Genomic DNA, 21,449 nt, shown 5'->3' on the forward strand with positions numbered 1-21,449 from the left:
ATGGCTCACGGGCCCAGCCGCTCCGCGGCATGCGGGATCCTCCCGGACCGGGGCACGAACCCGTGTCCCCCGCCTCAGCAGGCGGACTCCCAACCACTGCGCCACCAGGGAAGCCCCTTGGGTGTATTTTACATGTACTGCACATCTCATTTTGCACACTAAGTTTTCATAGGAAATACTTGATCTGCAGTTAGATTTTATAAAATTTACAATTGAAAAAGTTGATTTACGTACCCAAGTTTTTCCAAAATATTTAAAGTTTTCCAGTAAATCATACATATGATTCATAATATATAAATCAAATATTAGCTTAAAATTTTAACCTAAATTAATTAAGATTAAATAACATAAAAACTCAGCTCCTCAATTGTAGTAGCCACATGTCAAGGGCTCAGTAGTCACCTGTGGCCTAGTGGTTACATTACTGGACAGTGTAGTTCTAGCACAGAGTAGAGATGAGATTAGCTGTCTGCTGTTGTTCAGCATATTCAGAACTTGACAATTGTAAGCTGCCTTTCAAACTGCTCTTCCCTTTCCTATGTACAGCCATTCCCTTTGGTTTATTAAAGAATGAATCTATTACCAACATATATACATATAATCTATAACAGCATATCTGTCTTGGAGGTTGAAAAGGGTGCATCTGTCATAAAAGTTCAGGCATATTTAGTCATGTCAGGACTGAGTATATTGCTCCAAAGGAGCCTACACCCTGCCGTTCCCTCTGCCTAAAATGGTCCCCAAACCCAGTTCTCTTGGTTACTTTGTGTTCAGATTGCATGGCTCAGCTTAAACATTGTTCTCTAAGAGTGGCTTTCTCTGACCAGACCCCATTAGGTCTCCTTGTTTAGGAGCCCACTCTACCTTACCCTTTTTTTTTTTTTTTAACATCTTTATTGGGGTATAATTGCTTTACAATGGTGTGTTAGTTTCTGCTTTATAACAGAGTGAATCAGTTATACATATACATATGTTCCCATATCTCTTCCCTCTTTGTCTCCCTCCCTCCCACCCTCCCTATCCCACCCCTCCAGGCAGCCACAAAGAACCGAGCAGGTATCCCTGTGCCATGCGGCTGCTTCCCACTGTCTACCTTTCCTTTTACAGTGCCATTCAATGGTGTAGTTATTTGCTCATTACCTGCCTATTCTGCTAGGCTGTATATTTTATGAGGGCAGGGACTGTATTTTTCTTATTTACCACTGTATTCCTAGTGGCCAACACAGAACTAGGCACCCAACATTTGCTGAACGAATGAATAAATGAATAAGCCCTCAGTAGAGTAACCTCAGCTGACCTCTATACACAGCTTATGCTTCACGGAAGGGTTTACCTTTTAATGATTTTTTGTTGTTGAGCTTTGATTTAAATCTAGCTCTACCTGTTGCTGAGGACTGAAGGGTTTGAGGTACTCATCTCCTGTAAGTGAGGAGGTTGTGCTGAAATTGCGATGAACACCAGATGGCAAGAGTTTCCCGATCAGCCCAGGAGATAATTTACAGGAGAGGAGTCTTCAGCTGGAAATGAGGGGCAATCCAAGCCAGTGACAACTAAGGATCTCCAGCCTCACCCTGCAGGGAAATCACTGTGCTGGGGACTGTTTTGGGAATGCTGAACAAACGACCTGTGAGCAAGGCTCACATGAACACACTCACAGGATCTAGGCTGCAGCAGCTCTGTGTGTGGTCCAGAAGGGCCAGCCTTCTCAGGCCAAGTGCATCCTGCTTGGTGAGCTTCTTTCCATATGGAATTAGGTTTTATATACCTCACCAAGGTTACTGGAAAGTTCTAATGAGAAGTGGAAACGACAAAGTGTAAAATTAGACAAGTGAGTGAAAGGCCAAAAGGTAAACCAGGTACTGGCTTCACGTCTGAGTAAGTATGAATAAAGACTCTTTTATGAGAAAAAGGACTATGGGAATCGAACTAGTGAATATACTTTTTCTTTATAAGGCTGACCCCTCTCAGGTCCTTAGAGGTAGTTTCAGTTTTCTCAAGGAAGTATTACGAAACTCTCAAAACAAAACTTTTATTTATTTTGATTTTAAGTGCCATACTTTTCCAAAGAGGGGAATGTCAACACTTTTAAAAAATTTAGAGAAATCATTAAAAAAAAGTGAAATAACTACTCCAAAAGGCTGAGAATCGTTGAGATAGTTATTGTGAGAACTAGACAACTGGTGTAATTTTAGAAACAACCAAGCAGATTTTTAAAATAAAAATCATTGTAAAATTCTTTGTCATTGAGAAAAAGACTTTAAAAGCAGTTTAAAACAACAGTCTGTTTCCTTGAATTCCCTGGTCTGAAACGGAGCATTTGGACTAAGCTGAGGAAGTTGATAAGTATAGTTGAAGCAACAGACAGTTGTGAATAGTATAAAGTGAAGGACTAAACAACCTAGAATAAAGAATGGCGAGTAAATAAGATGACTAACCAAGAATAGGAGGAAGGCATGATGCAATGAGGAGAAACAAATCAATGGGTTGTGCCTTTGATGTAGGGTAAAAAATTTTTTTGATAAAAATCACAAGAATTTATTAAAATCTGTGTAACACTCTTGCTATTGCAATATCACATTCATAAGAAAAACCCTAGGAAATTTGCTTTAGGTATACTTCATAAAAAATGTAAAAATCAACTTAATATGGAATTAAGAAGAATGACAATTATTGTTGCAAAGTATTTTCTCTTTGTTTTCAAACACACACTCACAAACACACATTCTCTCCAGTACTTGAATGCACCAGCCCTTACCCGACTCCAGATAGAAATACTAATTGACGTCCTGTTTCAGCAGTGCTGGGGACACCACCATCACAGAGTTTGCAGCCTGGAGTACTTCTGACATTTCCCAGAACACACTGATGTACTACAGTGGTCGGCTCTTCTGGATCAATGGCTTTAGGATTATTACAGCTCAGGAAATAGATCAGAGAACTAGCGTCTCTGTTTTGGAACCAGCCAAATTTAATCAGTTCACAATTATTCAGACATCCCTCAAGCCTCTGCCAGGTATGATATTTTATTCCTGAATAACTTCTCTTCTCCATACTCTCTGTTACATAAATGTTAAGGTTGGGGTATTTTTTCTTTAGAATTATGTTTTAAGAGGAAAAAAGGCTTTAGTAGTTTCTGTTAATTTGCTTGCAGTCATTTTACTCTTAACCCAAATTTACAGTCTGAAACAGTCAGAAAAAGATGATTTTCAGGATATATTAAAGGAAAGAAAATTTTTTTTTTGGTTCTAATTATTAGTAATTTCTATTAATCTTCCATGTATCTGTGATAATTGATAATCCTAAATTCTTTCTTTCTCTATTGTTTCTTTCATCCCATAGGGAACTTTTCCTTTACCCCTAAGGTTATCCCAGATGCCATTCCAGAGTCTTCATTTATGATTGAAGGAAATGCTTCGAGTTTTCAAATCCTTTGGAATGCTTCCCCAGCAGTGGATTGGGGTGTAATTTTCTACAGTGTGGAATTTAGTGCTCATTCTAAGGTGTGGCATTGGTTCTAGTAACTTCCATTTTTCAAACAGAGTGTACCATCTGTGTCAGCCCTGCACACACTGATTTGCCACTTTCTTTACTTAGCCAAGCTCATCTCCCTCACTGTTCCTGTAGCATTTGATTATTAAGATTATTCCTGAGAACACTTTTTTATAGCCAGTCTCTGATTGCTTTGTGGTTAGTGTTAACCATTGGTGTGTTAGATACACTGGTCCTCGTGGAACAACATGGAATTTACCAACATTAGTGTTTCCAAAATTGCAAGGTTTAACTTTACATGTGAACCAAAGTTTGAAGATTTTAGTTAATTAGGAATAAAAGATGTTATGATTCTCTCCCTAAGAAAATAATGTTTTGTGCTTATATTTTAGTTCCTGGCTAGTGAACAACATTCTTTACCTGTATTTACTGTGGAAGGGCTGGAGCCCTATGCCTTATTTAATCTTTCTGTCACTCCTTATACCTACTGGGGAAAGGGCCCCAACACATCTCTATCACTCCGAGCACCTGAAACAGGTACAGCGGTTAAAATCTCTTTTAAAGAAAGACAGAATCTCACCTTCATGATCTAGAATGGATAGTTAATAATTTTTTAAAGTAACTTTCAGTTTTGTAGATGTGTTTAGATTCAATACTCTTTCAATGACTTTTTGGAGATTAGAATAGCACCATTAAAATAAATCTGCATAATTTATTCCAAAGGAATATTTCAAAGATTTCTTAAAGACTGCTTCACTTGACCGTAATGATATACAGTATGTATATAATGCAGAAACATGGTTCAGGTAATTTGTGAGATGCTTCATAAAGACAAAGGGGATCTAAGAAGAGTAAAAATTTCCTGGAAGGCAGGCTTACCAGGAGGTGTTCTCACAGATGGTAACTCAGAATCTTCTGTAGGTGAATATCGATGTCTAAATTTTTTTTAAAAATGTATTTAATTTATTTATTTTTGGCTGCGTTAGGTCTTCGTTGCTGTGCGCGGGCTTTCTCTAGCTGCTGCGAGCGGGGGCTACTCTTCGTTAGGGTGAAGGGGTTTCTCACTGCGGAGGCTTCTCTTGTTGCAGAGCACAGGCTCTGGGCACGTGGGCTTCAGTAGCTGTGGAGCACGGGCTTAGTTGCTCCGCGGCATGTGGGATCTTCCCGGACCAGGGCTCGAACCCACGTCCCCTGCACTGGCAGGTGGATTCTTAACCACTGTGCCACCAGGGAAGTCCCCCTAAATTTAAAAAAAATTTTTTTCTTTGGAATATATTTTAAAAAAGGAAATTAGCCACACCTTTACGTGTGTATATCACTTTAAAGTGTACAAAGCACATTTATATATATCACTCCTTTATTAAACATTTATTACATCCCTATCATGTCAGAAACATCATTGTATCATTTCAGTGACCCTCAACATCATTGTATCATCTCTGTGGTAGGTAGGACAGATGTTATTATCTTGGTTATGCTAAGAGAAAATGGAAGCCTAGGAGTTGCCCAATGTAAATTAGCTAGTGAGTGGCAGGGCTGGGGCTTAATCTGGACTTTTCACTTTAGTTTCTTCAAATCTCCATTCAGTCATTTTTGCAGACACTGGCGAGTGATCTTATCATGTTGATTTAATTTATATAAACTTCCTAGCACGGGACCTGGCAGGCAGTAAGAGCTCAATAAACAGACATACGTTCACTGTTGCAATTTTTTTTTTAAACTGTTAAGATTTTATCAACAATATTTATCCATGAGTCTCATAACAGGAACATAGTGGAGGCTGGGCAGGTTGTGGAGCAGTTAGCATTTGGATCCTGGTATGCTCTCTTTGAGATTGTCTTGGGATGGCAGCTTTGGTTGGCTTCTTCTGTGGAAATGGACTTGACTATCAGGGGATGCACTGGGGGCTAGGGGCCATCAACACTCTGAAATAAGGAAAAAGGGTAAGATTTGGCCATTGCCTTCGGGGAGTTTACAGTATAGTTGGAAATTATTCAAATTGACAAATATTTATTAAGCACTTACTGTGTGCCAGTCCTTTACTAGATTTGGGGGGATTTAATAAGGAATAAGAAAAGGTGCTTTCTCTCTGATGGAGTTCATAAGACAGTAGAGAGATAAACACAGACACTGCTAATGATAAAAGAAATAAGACAGTGACAACTGAGTAGCAGTGGCATAGAGTGAACAAGCAGGCTATGAAACCTTTACCTCTATCAAGCTGCCTCTCAGCATTCTTATGAGAGGGCCATACATGCAGACTGGTATGGCTGGGGAAGGCCTTTGGGGAGTGGAGACTTTAGCTGGGCTCTAAGGCATGAAGCAAGAAGAGGTTTATCCCATGTAAATACAATGCAAGAAGGTCTGGGGATTGGATAACGATGTGAGTGATGAACATTATGGAGCAATGTGATTGGAGCGGCAGAGTGGGAGGGGACCTATGGAGGAATCCTAAGAAAGAAGAGGGATATCTTGGATGAAATGACTTGGAAATCAGGCAGAGGAATTTCTCTTGATTGACAGAGAGAGAGAGAAATTAATTAAAGGATTGGGAGAGGCTAAATTTCTTGATGTGGCTCCAGAATAGATGGCAACAACTAAGCCATACTCTCAGAGAGGGTTCACGGTGAGAGGGCCTAGATCCTGGATATGCTGTATTTTACACCCGGAACTGGCTAAAGGCTGGATAGAGATAGTGTCTTCCTTCCTGGTGACTGCCATTTCCACCACCAGAGTGAGAGTAAATGCTGTATTTTATAAGGTGAACTAGCCAGCTTCCATGTATACAGGCCACAGATGAGAAAGGTGTGCCTCAGTGGTAGTAAGCAGGATTTGGGTTGGAGAAAAGGAAGATTTGCAGAAATACTAGGATAGGTTCCTGAAGAAATCTATGGAATGTTCTCTCCTGAAGATCTTTAAGAGGAAGATAGATATACCTTAGCTGTCAGGAATGAGAAATATTTATTACTCAGGTGCTCTGCACCCTCATGATGAGTGGTAGAACTTGACCTTGTATTGTTTTCTGCCCTGTGTCTCTGCTTTTCAGTTCCATCAGCACCAGAGAATCCCAGAATATTTATATTACCAAGTGAAAAATACCACAATAAGAATGAAGTTGTGGTGGAATTTAGGTGGAATAAGCCTAAGCACGAAAATGGTGTGTTAACAAGATTCGAAATTTTCTATCAAATATCCAACCAAAGCGACACAAACAAAACATTCAAAGACTGGACTGCTGTCAATGTCACTTCCTCAGTGATGTCTTTTCAACTTGAGGGTATGAGTCTTGGGTACAGTGTTGCCTTCCAGGTATGAGAGTGAAAACAGGGATACAGGGGTCTGAATAGTGTAGACAAAAGGTGGATTAAAGGACCAGGTTAAGAATTCTGCCGCTCTGTCAATAATTTCATGTACGCTGTGATCACAGAGGTCAAGTGGACAGCAAAGGTACAGAAGGGAGAGGGGACAGCTAGGGTAAAGGACATCTTGACAATTTTCTTGCTTCCAGATTCAGAACAAACATTATTTTTTGGCTCCACCACTATAGGCCGTGTACCACACTAGGTGCTTTTATATTCATTATCTCATTTGATCCTCACATTGTGAAGAAAAAGCCATGTCCCTGGGTGTATCAGTGAGGTACCAAAGTTGAGTGGTTGGGAAGTGGTGTGCTACGGTCTAGCTTCTAGAGTCCTTTCCACTATATTACGTCAACTGCTGGGAGTCATCTGGACGCCCCCAATTGCAGCTACTAAAGGAAATAAAAGCTGAGGGTCTGGGTGGTTGACATCTTACATTTATCACCTGGCTGCGGAGAGAGGAGAAAGTTGGAGAGAGTAGGAGTCAAAAGGAAAGACGACTGCCACCTATTTTGGCATTTTAAATATAATATGACATAGCTTTCCCCTTATGGTAGATAGCCTGATGATTTTCACATCATCATTATATACCAGGTTGGTGACAAGGTTGTACATATTTAGAGTTATTTTCCATTTCATTTTGGGGAACAGAATGTTTTGGGGAGTGTTTTAGAGATTTGTGGTTTCCAGAGGATCTATTTTCTTTTTGTAAAATTCTAATTCTGTAATTATTTTGATAATATATTAGGTCTACATATACTAATCAAAACAGTTGTACATAAAAGTTAAAGATAACACACATTCCTATTTGTTAAGAATTATGTGTGTTCCAGTTAAATAAATAGTCTGGTTAAGTGTATTTGCCTATATGTTTATATTGGTTCAAATCTCAGTCACCACAGAGCTTTGCAAAGTGATCTGCATGTACAGGCATGAATTTTACTTAACACGGTCCAGTGCAAAAGTGAAGACTGATTGATATATATATGCACCACGATAAACACACACACATGCACGCACACCATACACAGATAGTAATAAACAGAATATAGTAAAAGAGATTTAATTCTAGAAGTATAATAAAAATAATCCAATGTTTTGTTGATTGAGAGGGCACTTGAAGTTCTATCTTTCAAGGCCATCATTATGGATGGCAATTTTCTTTTAGGCTATATAGAATGCAGGCAAGTTTTGGAAGTGGAAATAATTATTATATAATAAGAGACATGTAATAAAAATTGTTTTAAAAAAGTTTGCTGTTAGAACGCAGCTTGGCACAGTGGGAAGAAAAGCATACAGACCTCAGAAGACTTAGTTTTATGCCAGTTTCTGCATGTGTCATTGCGGATAGGTTGCCTCCCCTAATTATGATCTCTGTTCAGTTTCTACTCTTAGTAGTTGTGAGGATCAAGAGAGATAATATACATAAAAGTGGTTTGAAATGCACAACTCATTTTCAAATATAAGGGTTAATTACTATTTTCTTTTTATAAATCTTCTTTTAAAAAAGTACAGTAAATTTAGTTATTTGAAGCTTCTTGTTGATTTCATGATAAAGTGGAAGTTTACCATAATCTGTATGGTTTTGTTTCTGTTAAATGTTCCATGTAATTTAATTTTGGAAATAGCTAAAGACCTTTTATAGAAATTCAGATCTTTTGCAATAGAGGTTTGTGCCATTACTTGGTACTTTTCTGGACAAAACAATCCTACCAAAAATTGTTTGGGACAATATTTTTCCTCTTAGTAATTTTTTGCTACATACTTAGATGTGAATAACTGAACCTATTCATGATATATCTCATAATTGTGAAATGAAACATTCAATAATTTATCAGTCTCGGAACTTAACTGTTGTCACTGAGGACACTTTTGAATGCACATTTTTGTATCCTTTTCTTTCTTTAGGTTCGAGTCTTCACATCCAAAGGACCTGGACCATTTTCTGACATAGTAAAGTCTAAAACATCAGGTATTTATTATCTAAAACCTGTGCAAATAACAACTAGTGATTTAAAAACATTTTTGACCCTTAGTATTCTCAGGGATACCCAAGTGCTATCTCTGAGCTGAAATTAAAGTCAAATAAAATAATCAATTTTCATCATCACCAAACACGTTTAAATAAACCTAGGCTTAGAGCACCCAGGCAGAATCCATTGAGACGGGTGTAGTAAATGAGCCCAAAGGAGACTCATGGATTTCAAAATGGCCTGATGTTGAATCAAGGGATTTTGCTAAAGTTCTTTCTCTCATACATATTATCTACTTGTTTTTTGTTTTTAGAGATCAATGCATTTCCATACCTCATAACTTTTTTTGACAACAAGATAGTTTTGTTAGATATGGATCAAAATCAAGTTGTATGGACACTTTTGGCAGAAGGCGACGTTGGTGCCATGGGCTACACAGCTGATGACGCAGTGGCGTACTATGCTCAGGGAGACTCACTCTTCCTCCTCAACATGCACAATCAGTCCAGCTCTGAGGTATTTTGCTATGTAATTCTTCTGAAAGGAAGTGGAGTATCTGCATATCACACAACGCTGTGATGAAAATGACGAGCCAGTGGTTGAGCCATTAAGATTAGAATGGTTGAAAAGGACAGATGTTGTATAATTATTTAGTCACAAATGAATTCAGGTTATGTTTTGTGCAGATGTGATTCAGGCTTAATTTAGCAAACAGTTCTTGGGCTTAAGGCACTGTGTTACCTGAGATAGAGGTAAAACAGAACGTCACAGTCCTTGAACAAATCCAGTCTAGTATTAGTCTAACAAGAGTAAAACAGTATGGCATGGTGATTAAGAGGGTGAGCTTTAAAACCTGACAACCTAGAATTTAATTCTGACTTTACTACATGCTAGAACTGTGACCATCAGCAACTTATTTAACCACTATGGTTGCATAGTCCCTCATCTTAGGGTGAAGATTAATGAGCTAATCCATGTAAGGCATTTAGCACAATGCCTGGAATGTGGTAGGTATTCACTGAGTGTTAGCTAGTGGAGAAGACAGGCAGAAGACTGTAAGTGCTATGCTGAGGGCAGGATGCAGTGGAATCACAGAGAAAGGGTGCTTCATCCAGGATGGAGTGGTGGTGGTGGTGGTAGAGTATCTTGGGTACAAATAAGATGAACCAGGTGAATGTGGGGGAAAGCTGAGGGAGCAGCAAAGTCCGGGAAGCCAGAGAGCCATAGCCTGTTCGGGGAGCTGTAACTAGGAGCTTGGAATGCAGGTGGGGGTCAGGGCAGAGTAAGAGGCAGGTGGTAAAGCTGAAGAGGTGGGCAAGAGCCTAAATATAAGGGACCTTCTTTACTGTGCCAAGGAGATGAGTGTCAATTTTGAAGCCAACATCAAGCCATTCAGGAAATTTAGTGGGTCATTAACATGATCAAGTAGTGTTTTAGGAAGACCTCTCTGTTAGCAAAGAAGAGAAGGTTAAGTCTGAGGCAATCAGGAACTATGACAGGAATCCAGACAGGAAATGTTAGGCAGGAAGTGAGAGACACTGAGGTAAGAGAGGAGAGGACAAACTCAGGAGATATTTAAAATGGGACTAATTGGCTATGGGTAGTAATGGGAGGAGGAAGTTAAGGGGGGACCACAGTTGTTGAGACTGCTCTTCAGGTGAGTGTTGGGAATCCATAAAAATATAAAATGCAGGAGAAAAGGAGGTTTGGGGGGTGGGGTGATGAATTTTGTTTTCTGAGATCATTCATTTGGAGATGTTCAGTAGGCAGTTTGATATTTGAAGCAGTAACTCAATGAGAGATCTTGCCTGAAGATGTGGATTTGTAGCTCTGGTCTATGGATTACAGTTGAAGCCATGGCAGTTGAAATTAACCAGGGAAAATATACAATGTGAGAAGAGGACCAGTGTTACAGTGGCACACAGTCCAGAGTTACCGAGATTTTGGATTACAAAAGAGAAGTGCAGTAAATAAGTAACCGAGTGACTACAAAAAAGTCCTCAGAGTTGAAGAAAATGAGCATTATCTTCTTGGCTGTGTTTTCTACCTGTTGTTAAGATCTTCCGAGATGCACTGGTTTTTGATATCGCAATTATTACAATTGACTGGATTTCAAGGCACCTCTACTTTGTGCTGAAAGAATCACAAAATGGAATGCAAATATTTGATGTAGATCTTGAAAACAAGGTGAAATATCCCAGGAAGCTGAAAATTTGCAACAGAAATTCAACAATAATCTCTTTTTCTGTATATCCTTTCTTAAGGTATGTGAAGCGTGTCTGTTTCTATTGTGATGAAATAGACGTAGACATATTTAACGTAATATCTTTGGTTTAATATTAGAGTCAATGATGGGACAGTAAGATGCTTAATGTTCTTGATGTTAACTTATAGTAATTCTACATATAAATGATGAGGCTACAACCACCAATATATAAAATTAATCCATACTGACAATTCCACTAACCTGAAGTTAGGTTAATTACCAGCGGGAAACCAAAGGACATTTTTATATCAGTGAATTTAATACCATCCCCAGTTGGTAAGGACAAGAAGGGGACTGAGACAGCAGCAGGAAATGAGCAGGAGATAGACAGGAAGCATGTTTTCCATAGTAAATGCTATTCTGGGCTCATCCATCTTTAATTAATGTCCTTATGAGATTAATTTTAAGGCCTCCATTCAGCAACTGAATAGCAGTTTCTCCGGCTGAAGAGTTATATTTTGTTTGTGCCATAAGCATGGTTATAGTCTATCTTGAAACTAGATTGGTAACTAGTATTAAGAAACAGAAACAAACTTGAGAGGAAGGGAATGGAGATGGTGTTGATGAAAAGTATGCAAATATGTTTCATATTTAGAGCCAGTAATGAGCCATTTAATACAATGCCTAAGGTCATTATAGTCCAAGGCTTTCGTCGCAAACACATTTATTGAGAAATCATTGGAAAATGCTACAAACTAGACTTCTTGTGATCTCTTCCATCAGAAGGTTATTGAACACTGGGACATGTTCTTTCCAAAGGTGGCATCTGTCCCCACAATCATTAGAAATGATTGATCTTCATTAGAAACTGATATTTGCAATGATATGTTTTACTCATTAAGTTGGAGTCTCCTTTTGTTCCTATAGTCGCCTGTATTGGACAGAAGTTTCTGATTTTGGATCTCAGATGTTCTACTACAGTATTATCAACCAGACCTTGCAACGAATTCTGCAACCCCCAGCCATAAACCATCCAAATGGAAGAAGCCAATGTTCTTGCAATGTGACTGAATTCGAGTTAAGTGGAGCAATGACTATTGATACCTCTGACCTGAAGAAACCACGGATATACTTTGTCAAAGGGCAAGAGATCTGGGCAATGGATCTGGAAGGATGTCAGTGTTGGCAAGTTATCACCATGCCTGCTCTGCTTGGTAAGACACTCATGTGTATAGTAGATCTTCATTAATAATGGCAGCCCCTCCTGTCCCATTAAAAAGGGGTTACATTCAACCTATACTCAAAGGAATATGTGTGTGTGTATATATATACATTATATATATATATATATATATATATATATATATATATGACTGAATCACTTTTCTGTACACCAGAAACTAATAAAACATTGTAAATCAACTATACTTCAATTAAAAAAATACTTTATTGCTTAAAAATGCTAACCATCGGGCTTCCCTGGTGGCGCAGTGGTTGAGAGTCCGCCTGCCGATGCAGGGGACACGGGTTTTTGTAGAATTCAGGTTGTTTTCAGGCAAATTGTACATAGGCATTCACATAATTTTCTGGATCTGTGGGGGGCTTTTTTTGTTGTTATTTTATAATTAACAGTAGAACTACAACTTATTGAGCTCAACTATGTGTTCTAAGCAGGCTACTAAACGTATTACCTCATTTGATCTTCAAAACACCTCAGTGAAGTAGATACTATCCACATTTTACAGATGAGGAAATTGAGGCCGAGAAAGGTAATTTGTCCAAAGGGCCATAGTTAATAGAGGAGCTGGTATCTGAAACTGGGCCTAACTACAGCATCCCTGATCTTCCCGCAAGTACTCCACCCCCATGCTGATGATCTCATTGCCTCCACGTTCAGCATGACTTGGTCAATACTTGACAGGTCTATGTGCTGAAATTCACAATCTTGTGGAGGAAATATTTGAAAGTCTAAAGTCACTTGGAAGTCTTCTAATTAGGAGCAATTGCAAAAGAAAAAAAATACTCTAAATACGCCCATATATTCTTAAGGGTTTAGTTCTCACTATCCAATCACTAATCACGTGTGGTGATTTAAGTTTAAATTAATTAAAATTAAATAAAATTCAAAATTTAATTCCTCAGCCATACTAGTCACATTTTAAATGCTCAAAACCCACAGCAGCTAATGGTCACTGTATTGGGCGGCACAGATGTAAAATATTTTCATCATCAAAAGTGCTACTGGGGAGCCTTCCCTGGTGGCACAGTAGTTGAGAATCCACCTGCCAGTGGAGGGGACACGGGTTTGATCCCTGGTCTGGGAAGATCTCACATGCCATGGAGCAACAAAGCTTGTGTGCCACAACTACTGAGCCCACGTGCCACAACTACTGAAGCCCATGTGCCTAGAGCCTGTGCTCCGCAACAAGAGAAGCCACCACAGTGAGGTCTGAGCCCCACAGCAAGGAGTGCCCCCCCCCCCTCACCGCATCTAAAGAAAGCCCGTGTGCAGCAACGAAGACCCAATGCAGCCAAAAACAAACAAATAAATAAATTTATTTTTTAAAAAGTGATATTGGGTATTGCTGGTTTATACAGTAAAGTTTTGAAATTGCACATGTGTGTGTGTCTGTGTGTTGTAACTGCATGTATGGTTTTGTTGACATATCAGCCAGAGCCCTTTTTTAAAAATTAATTAATTAATTTATTTTTGGTTGCGTTGGGTCTTCCTTGCTGCATGCGGGCTTCCTCTAGTTGCGGCGAGTGTGGGGGGGAGTCACTCTTCCTTGTGGTGCGCAGGCTTCTCACTGCTGTTCTCTCATTGTGGAGCACAGGCTCTAGGCACGTGGGTTTCAGTAGTTGTGGCACGTGGGTTCAGTAGTTGTGACGCACGGGCTTAGTTGCTCTGCGGCATGTGGGATCTTCCTGGACCAGGGCTCGAACCCGTGTCCCCTGCATTGGCAGGTGGATTCTTAACCGCTGAGCCAACGGGGAAGCTCCCAGAGCCTTTTAGAAGCAATTCCAATGTACTTTCAATGGGCTTAAGAGTGGAGATAATGTTCTGAACTTCTCTTATTAGGAGAAGAACTTGATTCTGTTGAATGTGTGACAAAGACTCTTTCCTTGATCAAACTTTAATTGCTCTTTTTTTTTTTAATTTTGGGCCACGCCGAGTAGCTTGCTGGATCCTAGTTCTCCAACCAGGGATTAAATCCGTGCCTCCTGCAGTGGAAGCACAGAGTACAGAGTCCTAACTATTGGACCGCCCGGGAATTCCCTGATCAAACTTTAGTTACGCTCCAGTGAGCCCTTTTCTCAACTAGGCCTCAAACTTGGTCTTCCCTGTCCATCCTTGCTGAGTCCAGTTTTAGCAAGAATCTTGCCAAATCAGTTTAGAGAGAATCCCTCATCTTGGTATCTGATAAAGTTCTTCACCCTCACCCTTGATGTTCTTGGCCAAAAATCCTATGAGGCCAGTTTAGCAAGAATCCCCCTCCCATTGATGTCTCCTCTTAGTAATTTTCTTGACTGCTCTCTCCCTCTGCTTGTTGTCTATAAGCCCCAGTTGTCTTTGTTGTATTTGGAGTTGTGCACGTCTCCCTCCCCTACTGCAATATTGCAACAGCCTTGATTAAAGTCTTCCTTACCATTTAAACAAGTGTCAGAATAATTTTTCTTTAACATCTGATACACAAGAGTTATCTAATGGGCCATTATTTTATAGCTATAGAACTAGTCAGTCTTTCATGAAGCCACAATTGAAGTCCATAATCCAAAAATTAGAAAATTAAAATGACTTTAGAGATCATTTAGCTGACATAATATTGGAAGAAATCCCCTCTACCAAAATAGCCTTCTTTGAGCACCTGTTTATAAAACAATTTACTACCTTATAAGGAGGTCTGTTTAATTTTTGCACAATTCTAAACGCTAGATATTTTTCTCATGTTTAGCCGAAGTTTTCTCCCCATTCCTCTCATTCATTGGCCCGAGTTCTGACTTCTATATTTACAAAGAATAAATCAATCACTTTCCACGTGATAGCGACTCAACTATGTGGAAACAGCTGCCATAGCCCATGCTAAGCACTTCCTTTAGAGGAAAAAATTCAAGTATCTGTAAGTACCCCTTAGGTGGTATGGCTTCTAGATCTTTCTTTGCCCTATTCACTCTAGCTGCTTAGTTCTCTTAAATGTTGTCCCATAATGACTCACTGTACTTTCAGCATGTTCTGGTCAGCACAGAGGGCCTGTGACTTCCTAGGTCTTCTTTTACTGCAGCTAAAAGTGACATCAGGCCTTTGGGCTGCCTGCCATTTGAAGAACCCATAGTCTTTTTCATGTTAACTATTATTAAGCCAGAATTTCTTTCACTCCTTATTTACAGTTTTAATTTTAACCTTGAATTTATGATGTTATATTTGTTGCTATTAAATTTCAATCCATTTCACGATTCTGTTGTGGTATTTTTGAATAAGTCAAAGACTGAATGTTCTAGTGACAGTAAGAATCATGTATTATCTGCAAATCTGATAAATATGTTTATTATGCATTCATTCTAAATCATTGATAAATATACTGAGCAAGGCGCTGAGCCCTGTGCCTCAGCTAATACCTCCCTTCAGTTGGTGTTGTTTGGGGTGGAATCACACAGGTAAGTTTTAAATCCTGGCTCTGCCCTTGACTAACTTTGTGGCCTTGAGGGGATTATTGAACCCCTCGAAGCCTCGGTTTCCACTTATACAAAATGAGGCTAATAATAATAGTATTTGCTTTGTTGGCTTGATATGGAGCTAAAATGAGAAAATATCTGTAAAATCCTTAGGCTAATGACATAAAAGTATTATTTTTTTCATATTGAAATAATAGAAAGATTCAAAATTTCTCAGTTATGCTATAGAAAAAGGATTTCACATATTGCTTAGAGTAGAAAATGTCAGATATGTATTTTGTTCTTTATGTTCTTTTCTGTTTTTCATCAACAGGAAAAATGCTTGTTAGCTTGACTGTGGATGGACAATTTCTATATTGGATCTCCACAGCAAAGGACAGCACACAAATTTATCAGGCAAAGAAAAGCAATGGGGCCATCCTCTCCCAGGTGGAGGCCCTAAGTAGTAAGCATATCTTGGTTTACAGTTCAGTTCTGCAGCCTTTTCCAGGTAAGAAAGTCACATACTTAATCAGCTTGTTCTCCCAGTTTAGGGTCAGGAAAATTTCATAATGTTTCCTCCTCTAGGGCTGTCCCTCCAACTCTTTGTTGTGCTCTCAGCATTGCTCCAAATGGTCAGGGTTTGGTGCACGTTGTGATTGCTGTTTGCCCTGGGTCACAATTTATCTCTATCTGTATACATGGCTTGGGCTGTGGCAGGCTACTTTAGACATGGGAAACCCTTGTCCTGTCATTCTCTCTGTCTATCCTCTTTGTCTTCTCAGTCCCATAATTTCCCTTCTTTTTGTCTTTTTTCTCCCCTGATGATGTTTTAGACCTCCCAGTGGTGTCAAAAAGCTTTGCATAAAATTTCAGGTCTTTTTCAAGGTAAAATGCCTATGTATTATAGGATTAGATATGTCAACCATTTAACATGTGTACATTTGTGCTACCATTTTTATTAAGTTTCTCTGGTTTTTTTTTTTTTTTTTTTTTTTTTTTTGCTGTGTGCGGGCCTCTCACTGTTGTGGCCTCTCCCATTGCAGAGCACAGGCTCTGGACGCGCAGGCTCAGCGGCCATGGCTCACGGGCCCAGCCGCTCCGCAGCATGTGGGATCTTCCCGGACCGGGGCACGAACCCGTGGCCCCTGCATCGGCAGGCGGACTCCCAACCACTGCGCCACCAGGGAAGCCCTCTTGTTTGTTTAATATGTCACTCATGAAGTTTTTTTAGAGTTGTGCCCCTCACTCTATTTTCCCCACACACCCTCTGGATTTTGTATAATGCAATGACTTTTAGGAATGCATGTAACACATTATGGCAGAACTGACTATATATTTTTTGCTGAGAGTCATACTAAAATAAATGTTTGAAATATAAAAACCAACCAACCAAAAACAAAAACAGCACTACATAGCCTCATGGGTGACATTCAAACCTAAAGTGGTCTCTGAGTTTTTTCACAAGCTCTCTCTGCCATTCAAGTCACAATGTCATTCTAAATTCAGTATAATTCCCTCTTAGATAGGGAGAGAAATGAGTAAAACAAAGCCTCTATGCTTAAATGTATTCAGTTATAAAATACGTAAGTTATACAATATGAAAACATGGGAGAACTTATAAATAAGCTGAGTGCATATTTTGGTGAAATAATTCATTTAAGAGTTTTAAAAAATCCACGCAATATCTGTTTGAGTTTGAACACACACGCATATCCCTAGAAATAAAAGTCCTAAAGATAACATCAGTTTTCATAATCGGAATTCATTGAAAAATATGATTGATATAATGCTCTCATTACTTTCTTCAAAATAAAAAAGGGTCAACTTATTTTGCTAGTCACTGTCTAGGTACGTAATTAAGGGTAGTTTAGCTCCATCTGCTGGAAATTGTAAGCAATTACCAGTTATTTTGCACTCTTCCCCAGGCGTTTAACATGTTCAAAACGTATGAAAAAAACGTGTCTTCCTGTCCTGAATAACATTTCCAACAATCCAATGTACCATACCTTGTCAGTTAAATAAAAAGAAAATATGATATTATCCTTGATGTTAGATAAATCTGCTGTTTCTCTTGTACGTACATGTGTATATATTTAATCTTTTTATTATTATTTTAGATAGAGCATTTCTGTCTCTAGCTTCAGATATTGCAGAGCCAACTATACTTAACACCACTAATACCAGCCTCACAATCAGATTACCACCTGTCCAGACAAACCACATGTGGGATGGCATCACCAGTCCCACTCCCACATACCTGCTTTATTACAAAGAAGTAAATGACAGGAAGAACAGCTCTGAACTGAAAGATAGAATGCTGGTAAGGTTGGAGCCCGTTGTCTTTGTCTTTTCACAAGATGCCTTTTTTTGATATAAAATCCTTAGCCATAGTATTTTCTATATTATGTTCTGAAACACACTGTGATGCTAACTTTTACAGATGACTGAGCTATTTGTAATGAGGTGGATAGACCTAGAGTCTGTCATACAGAGTGAAGTAAGTCAGAAAGAGAAAGACAAATACCGTATGCTAACACATATATATGGAATTTAAGAAAAAAAAATGTCATGAAGAACCTAGGGGTAAGACAGGAATAAAGACACAGACCTACTAGAGAATGGACTTGAGGATATGGGGAGGGGGAAGGGTAAGCTGTGACGGGCGCGAGAGAGGCATGGACATATATACACTACCAAACGTAAGGTAGATAGCTAGTAGGAAGCAGCCGCATAGCACAGGGAGATCAGCTCTGTGCTTTGTGACCCCCTGGAGGGGGGTGGGATAGGGAGGGTGGGAGGGAGGGAGACGCAAGAGGGAAGAGATATGGGAACATATGTATATGTATAACTGATTCACTTTGTTATAAAGCAGAAACTAACACACCATTGTAAAGCAATTATACTCCAACAATAAAGATGTAAAAAACAAAAACAAAAACATGCTGTGTTCTATCTAGTCTCTTGTCTACGAGTAAGTTAAGCTTCAAGGAAATATATTAACCCTAATCAGTCGGTAGATTGCCTTATAATGACTGTTTCCTGAGTGTCCTAAAAGAGCTGGGTTTGTTTCCCTCCCTAATTATCTAATTATCCCCAGAAAGTGATAGAGACTTGCTTTTGTGGCCATTCCAGCAGATTGAGGGGTAAGAAATGAACTGGACAGAAAGAACATTCCTCCACAGCATGTAGCTAATATAAAAATTGTACATTATATTTTTGTTTATTTTCTATATGTTGTGAAATGTGTTGTTATGCAGGGACTACATTTTTATTCATCATTGTATTCCTAGCACCTAGCATACTACTTGGCATTGTATAGGCGTTACTAGATATTTCTTGAATGAATGAATGGAGACAATTCATTCCATCATTGGCCTGGGTGTTCCAGTTGTCTTTGAGATGGAATTGTATGTATCCAGTATTTTTCTTTGTGCTTATTTTTTAATCAAGTCAAAAGGTGAAACTGACCATCATCTATTGGAGGTTAAGCACTATATACTTTCTGATTCTTGTAACTTCCTTTATTTTGTCTATTTTTAAAAAATATATTTATTTTTGGGCTTCCCTGGTGGCGCAGTGGTTGAGAGTCTGCCTGCCGATGCAGGGGACGCGGGTTCGTGCCCCGGTCTGGGAAGATCCCGCATGCCGCGGAGCGGCTGGGCCCGTGAGCCATGGCCACTGAGCCTGCGCGTCCGGAGCCTGTGCTCCGCAACGGGATAGCCCACAGCAGTGAGAGGCCCGCGTACCGAAAAAAATAAAAATAAAAAAAGATACATATATATATAATGATCCAGAAAGAAGTATTATTATTTGTGGTGAAAAAATGCTCCACCCAGATCACCTTGGGTCCCTTTTCACCCTTTTTTAAAAATGGAAATATAGTTGATTTACAATATCATGTAAGTTTCAGGTGTACAGCACAGTGATTCAGTTATACATATATATATGTGTGTATATATATATTCTTTTTCAGATTCTTTTCCCTTATAGATTATTACATAATACTGTGTATTACATAATATTGTGTATAGTTCCCTGTGCTATCGAGTAGGTCCTTGTTGGTTATCTATTTTTTATATAATACTGTGTATCTGTTAACCCCAAACTCCTGGTTTATCCCGCCCCTCTTTTGCCCTTTGGTAACCATAAGTTTGTGTTCTGGCTTTTCAGCCATTTTGTATTTTGTGCACCCCAGGCTTGGGTGCGCTCTGGCTTCCAATGGTGAGCACATGAGGCTATTTTTTCATAGGATTTCTCTTGCGCTGGTGGAGCTTGCTTTGCGGAGATGAAAGTGCCCCAGAATTTACATCCACCCTCCTTCCCACCGCCCTTAACCAGAGGCTGATGGGTGCAGAGGTATGAAAGCACCTCTGGGTGGAGCCAACACCGAGGCATCATTTACAGCCCAGGGTGCCCCTCCTGGATTAGGCTGAAGCTACCCTCTGCAGGACTTTGGCCTGAAATTACTCTCCTGCTTGGCTTCCTCTATTCTTCTCTTCTGCTTCCCCTACTCAATTTCCAGTTTCTCCTGGGTGCACTTCCTTAATCCTACACATCCTCATCTTGGGATACGCTTTTGGGGAACCTAACTTAAGACATTATCCCCGATTTGTAGGATAGAAAGCTGAAGCTTACAGTGAGATGAAGTCATTCGCTTGCCCAGGGTCACTCAGGTAAATGGCTGAGCTGGGATTTACAACCAGCCCCATCTGACTCCAGAGTCCGTGTTCTTTACATCACTTGAAGAACCCACTTCCAAAGGGGAAGGCTTTGTGTGTGGAAAACTGGGAGGAAAGCTCATGCTCATTGCCATTCTTTGGTTCCCTTTTAGGTGTGCTTCTTGCCCTTGGGATGAAGAGTTGGTCAAATTCAAGACACCTTCAGCAGCAACTGTTGGGAAGAATGCAATTGACTTGTCAGGATTTCTTAGTAGGTGTATTTCATTTAGTTTTCGCTCAAATTTGACCCCAAGAGTCAATGGGCTTTACCCAAGTAGAATTACCCCAAAAGACAGCATCCTTGTAGGTAGATGTGTAGCTTCCTCTATGCCCAAATTATTTCCTGTGCCAACATGGTACTGGCACGTGGGCTACATCATCGTGGGGCATGATTGGTTTGTGTTTATTTCCTTTGAAAGCTAGAGTCAGGCCACCACTGTCATGATCCTGTCATTGTTATCAGCCTGCAAAGGAGCGGGTTGGACCCAAAGGTGGATAAACTTTGGGCACCTGATAGAACTCAAGCACTGGCCTTAGGTGTCCAATAAATTACCCAGCCCAAAAAAAAAAAAAATATATATATATATATATATATATATATATTAAAATTTTGTCTATTTTAACCTTTCTTTACACATTTCTAACAGGAGTCGTTTCAGAGACAGATTGGATCATTTGGCTGACCAAGATTGGGTTTCTGTCATTGGACATTTCTCTTATTAGAGCTTATCTCTTTTGTCTTCATAATGATTAATATGGGCCAAAGGCAGTGAGTGGTTCTCAAACTTGACAGCACATTGAAGCTTTTAAAATTTCTGAGCCCATGCTTCACCTCAGACCAATGCAATCAGAATCTTTAGGGGTGGGACCCAGGCATCAGTATTTTCTTAAAACTTCCCAGATGTTTCCAAAGTGTAACCAAAATTGAGAACCATTAGTGTAAGGAAAGCCTTTTTAGTTTCTTAAAGTTTATTTCTGAGAATGATTAGATAATGTAGCTTATTCTTTTATTGTATTCACTGATGTGTCACATCCTTACAATACCTTCCTG

At 39.5% G+C, this 21,449-nt stretch overlaps 1 protein-coding gene across 1 annotated transcript in view; it reads left to right on the plus strand.

The window, feature by feature from the left end:
* ROS1 (ROS proto-oncogene 1, receptor tyrosine kinase) overlaps positions 1–21,449 on the plus strand; it is a 116,191-nt gene that overhangs the window by 48,544 nt on the left and 46,198 nt on the right. The window contains 11 exon segments of the mRNA XM_007454922.1: positions 2,799–3,013; positions 3,340–3,500; positions 3,882–4,026; positions 6,536–6,798; positions 8,757–8,820; positions 9,135–9,337; positions 10,880–11,085; positions 11,955–12,241; positions 12,832–12,834; positions 16,012–16,188; positions 17,798–18,000. Of these exon segments, the coding sequence (XP_007454984.1) occupies positions 2,799–3,013; positions 3,340–3,500; positions 3,882–4,026; positions 6,536–6,798; positions 8,757–8,820; positions 9,135–9,337; positions 10,880–11,085; positions 11,955–12,241; positions 12,832–12,834; positions 16,012–16,188; positions 17,798–18,000 (1,927 nt within the window).

The sequence above is a fragment of the Lipotes vexillifer genome, unplaced genomic scaffold, assembly GCF_000442215.2.
Source record: "Lipotes vexillifer unplaced genomic scaffold, Lipotes_vexillifer_v1.1 scaffold58, whole genome shotgun sequence".
Taxonomy (NCBI): domain Eukaryota; kingdom Metazoa; phylum Chordata; class Mammalia; order Artiodactyla; family Lipotidae; genus Lipotes; species Lipotes vexillifer.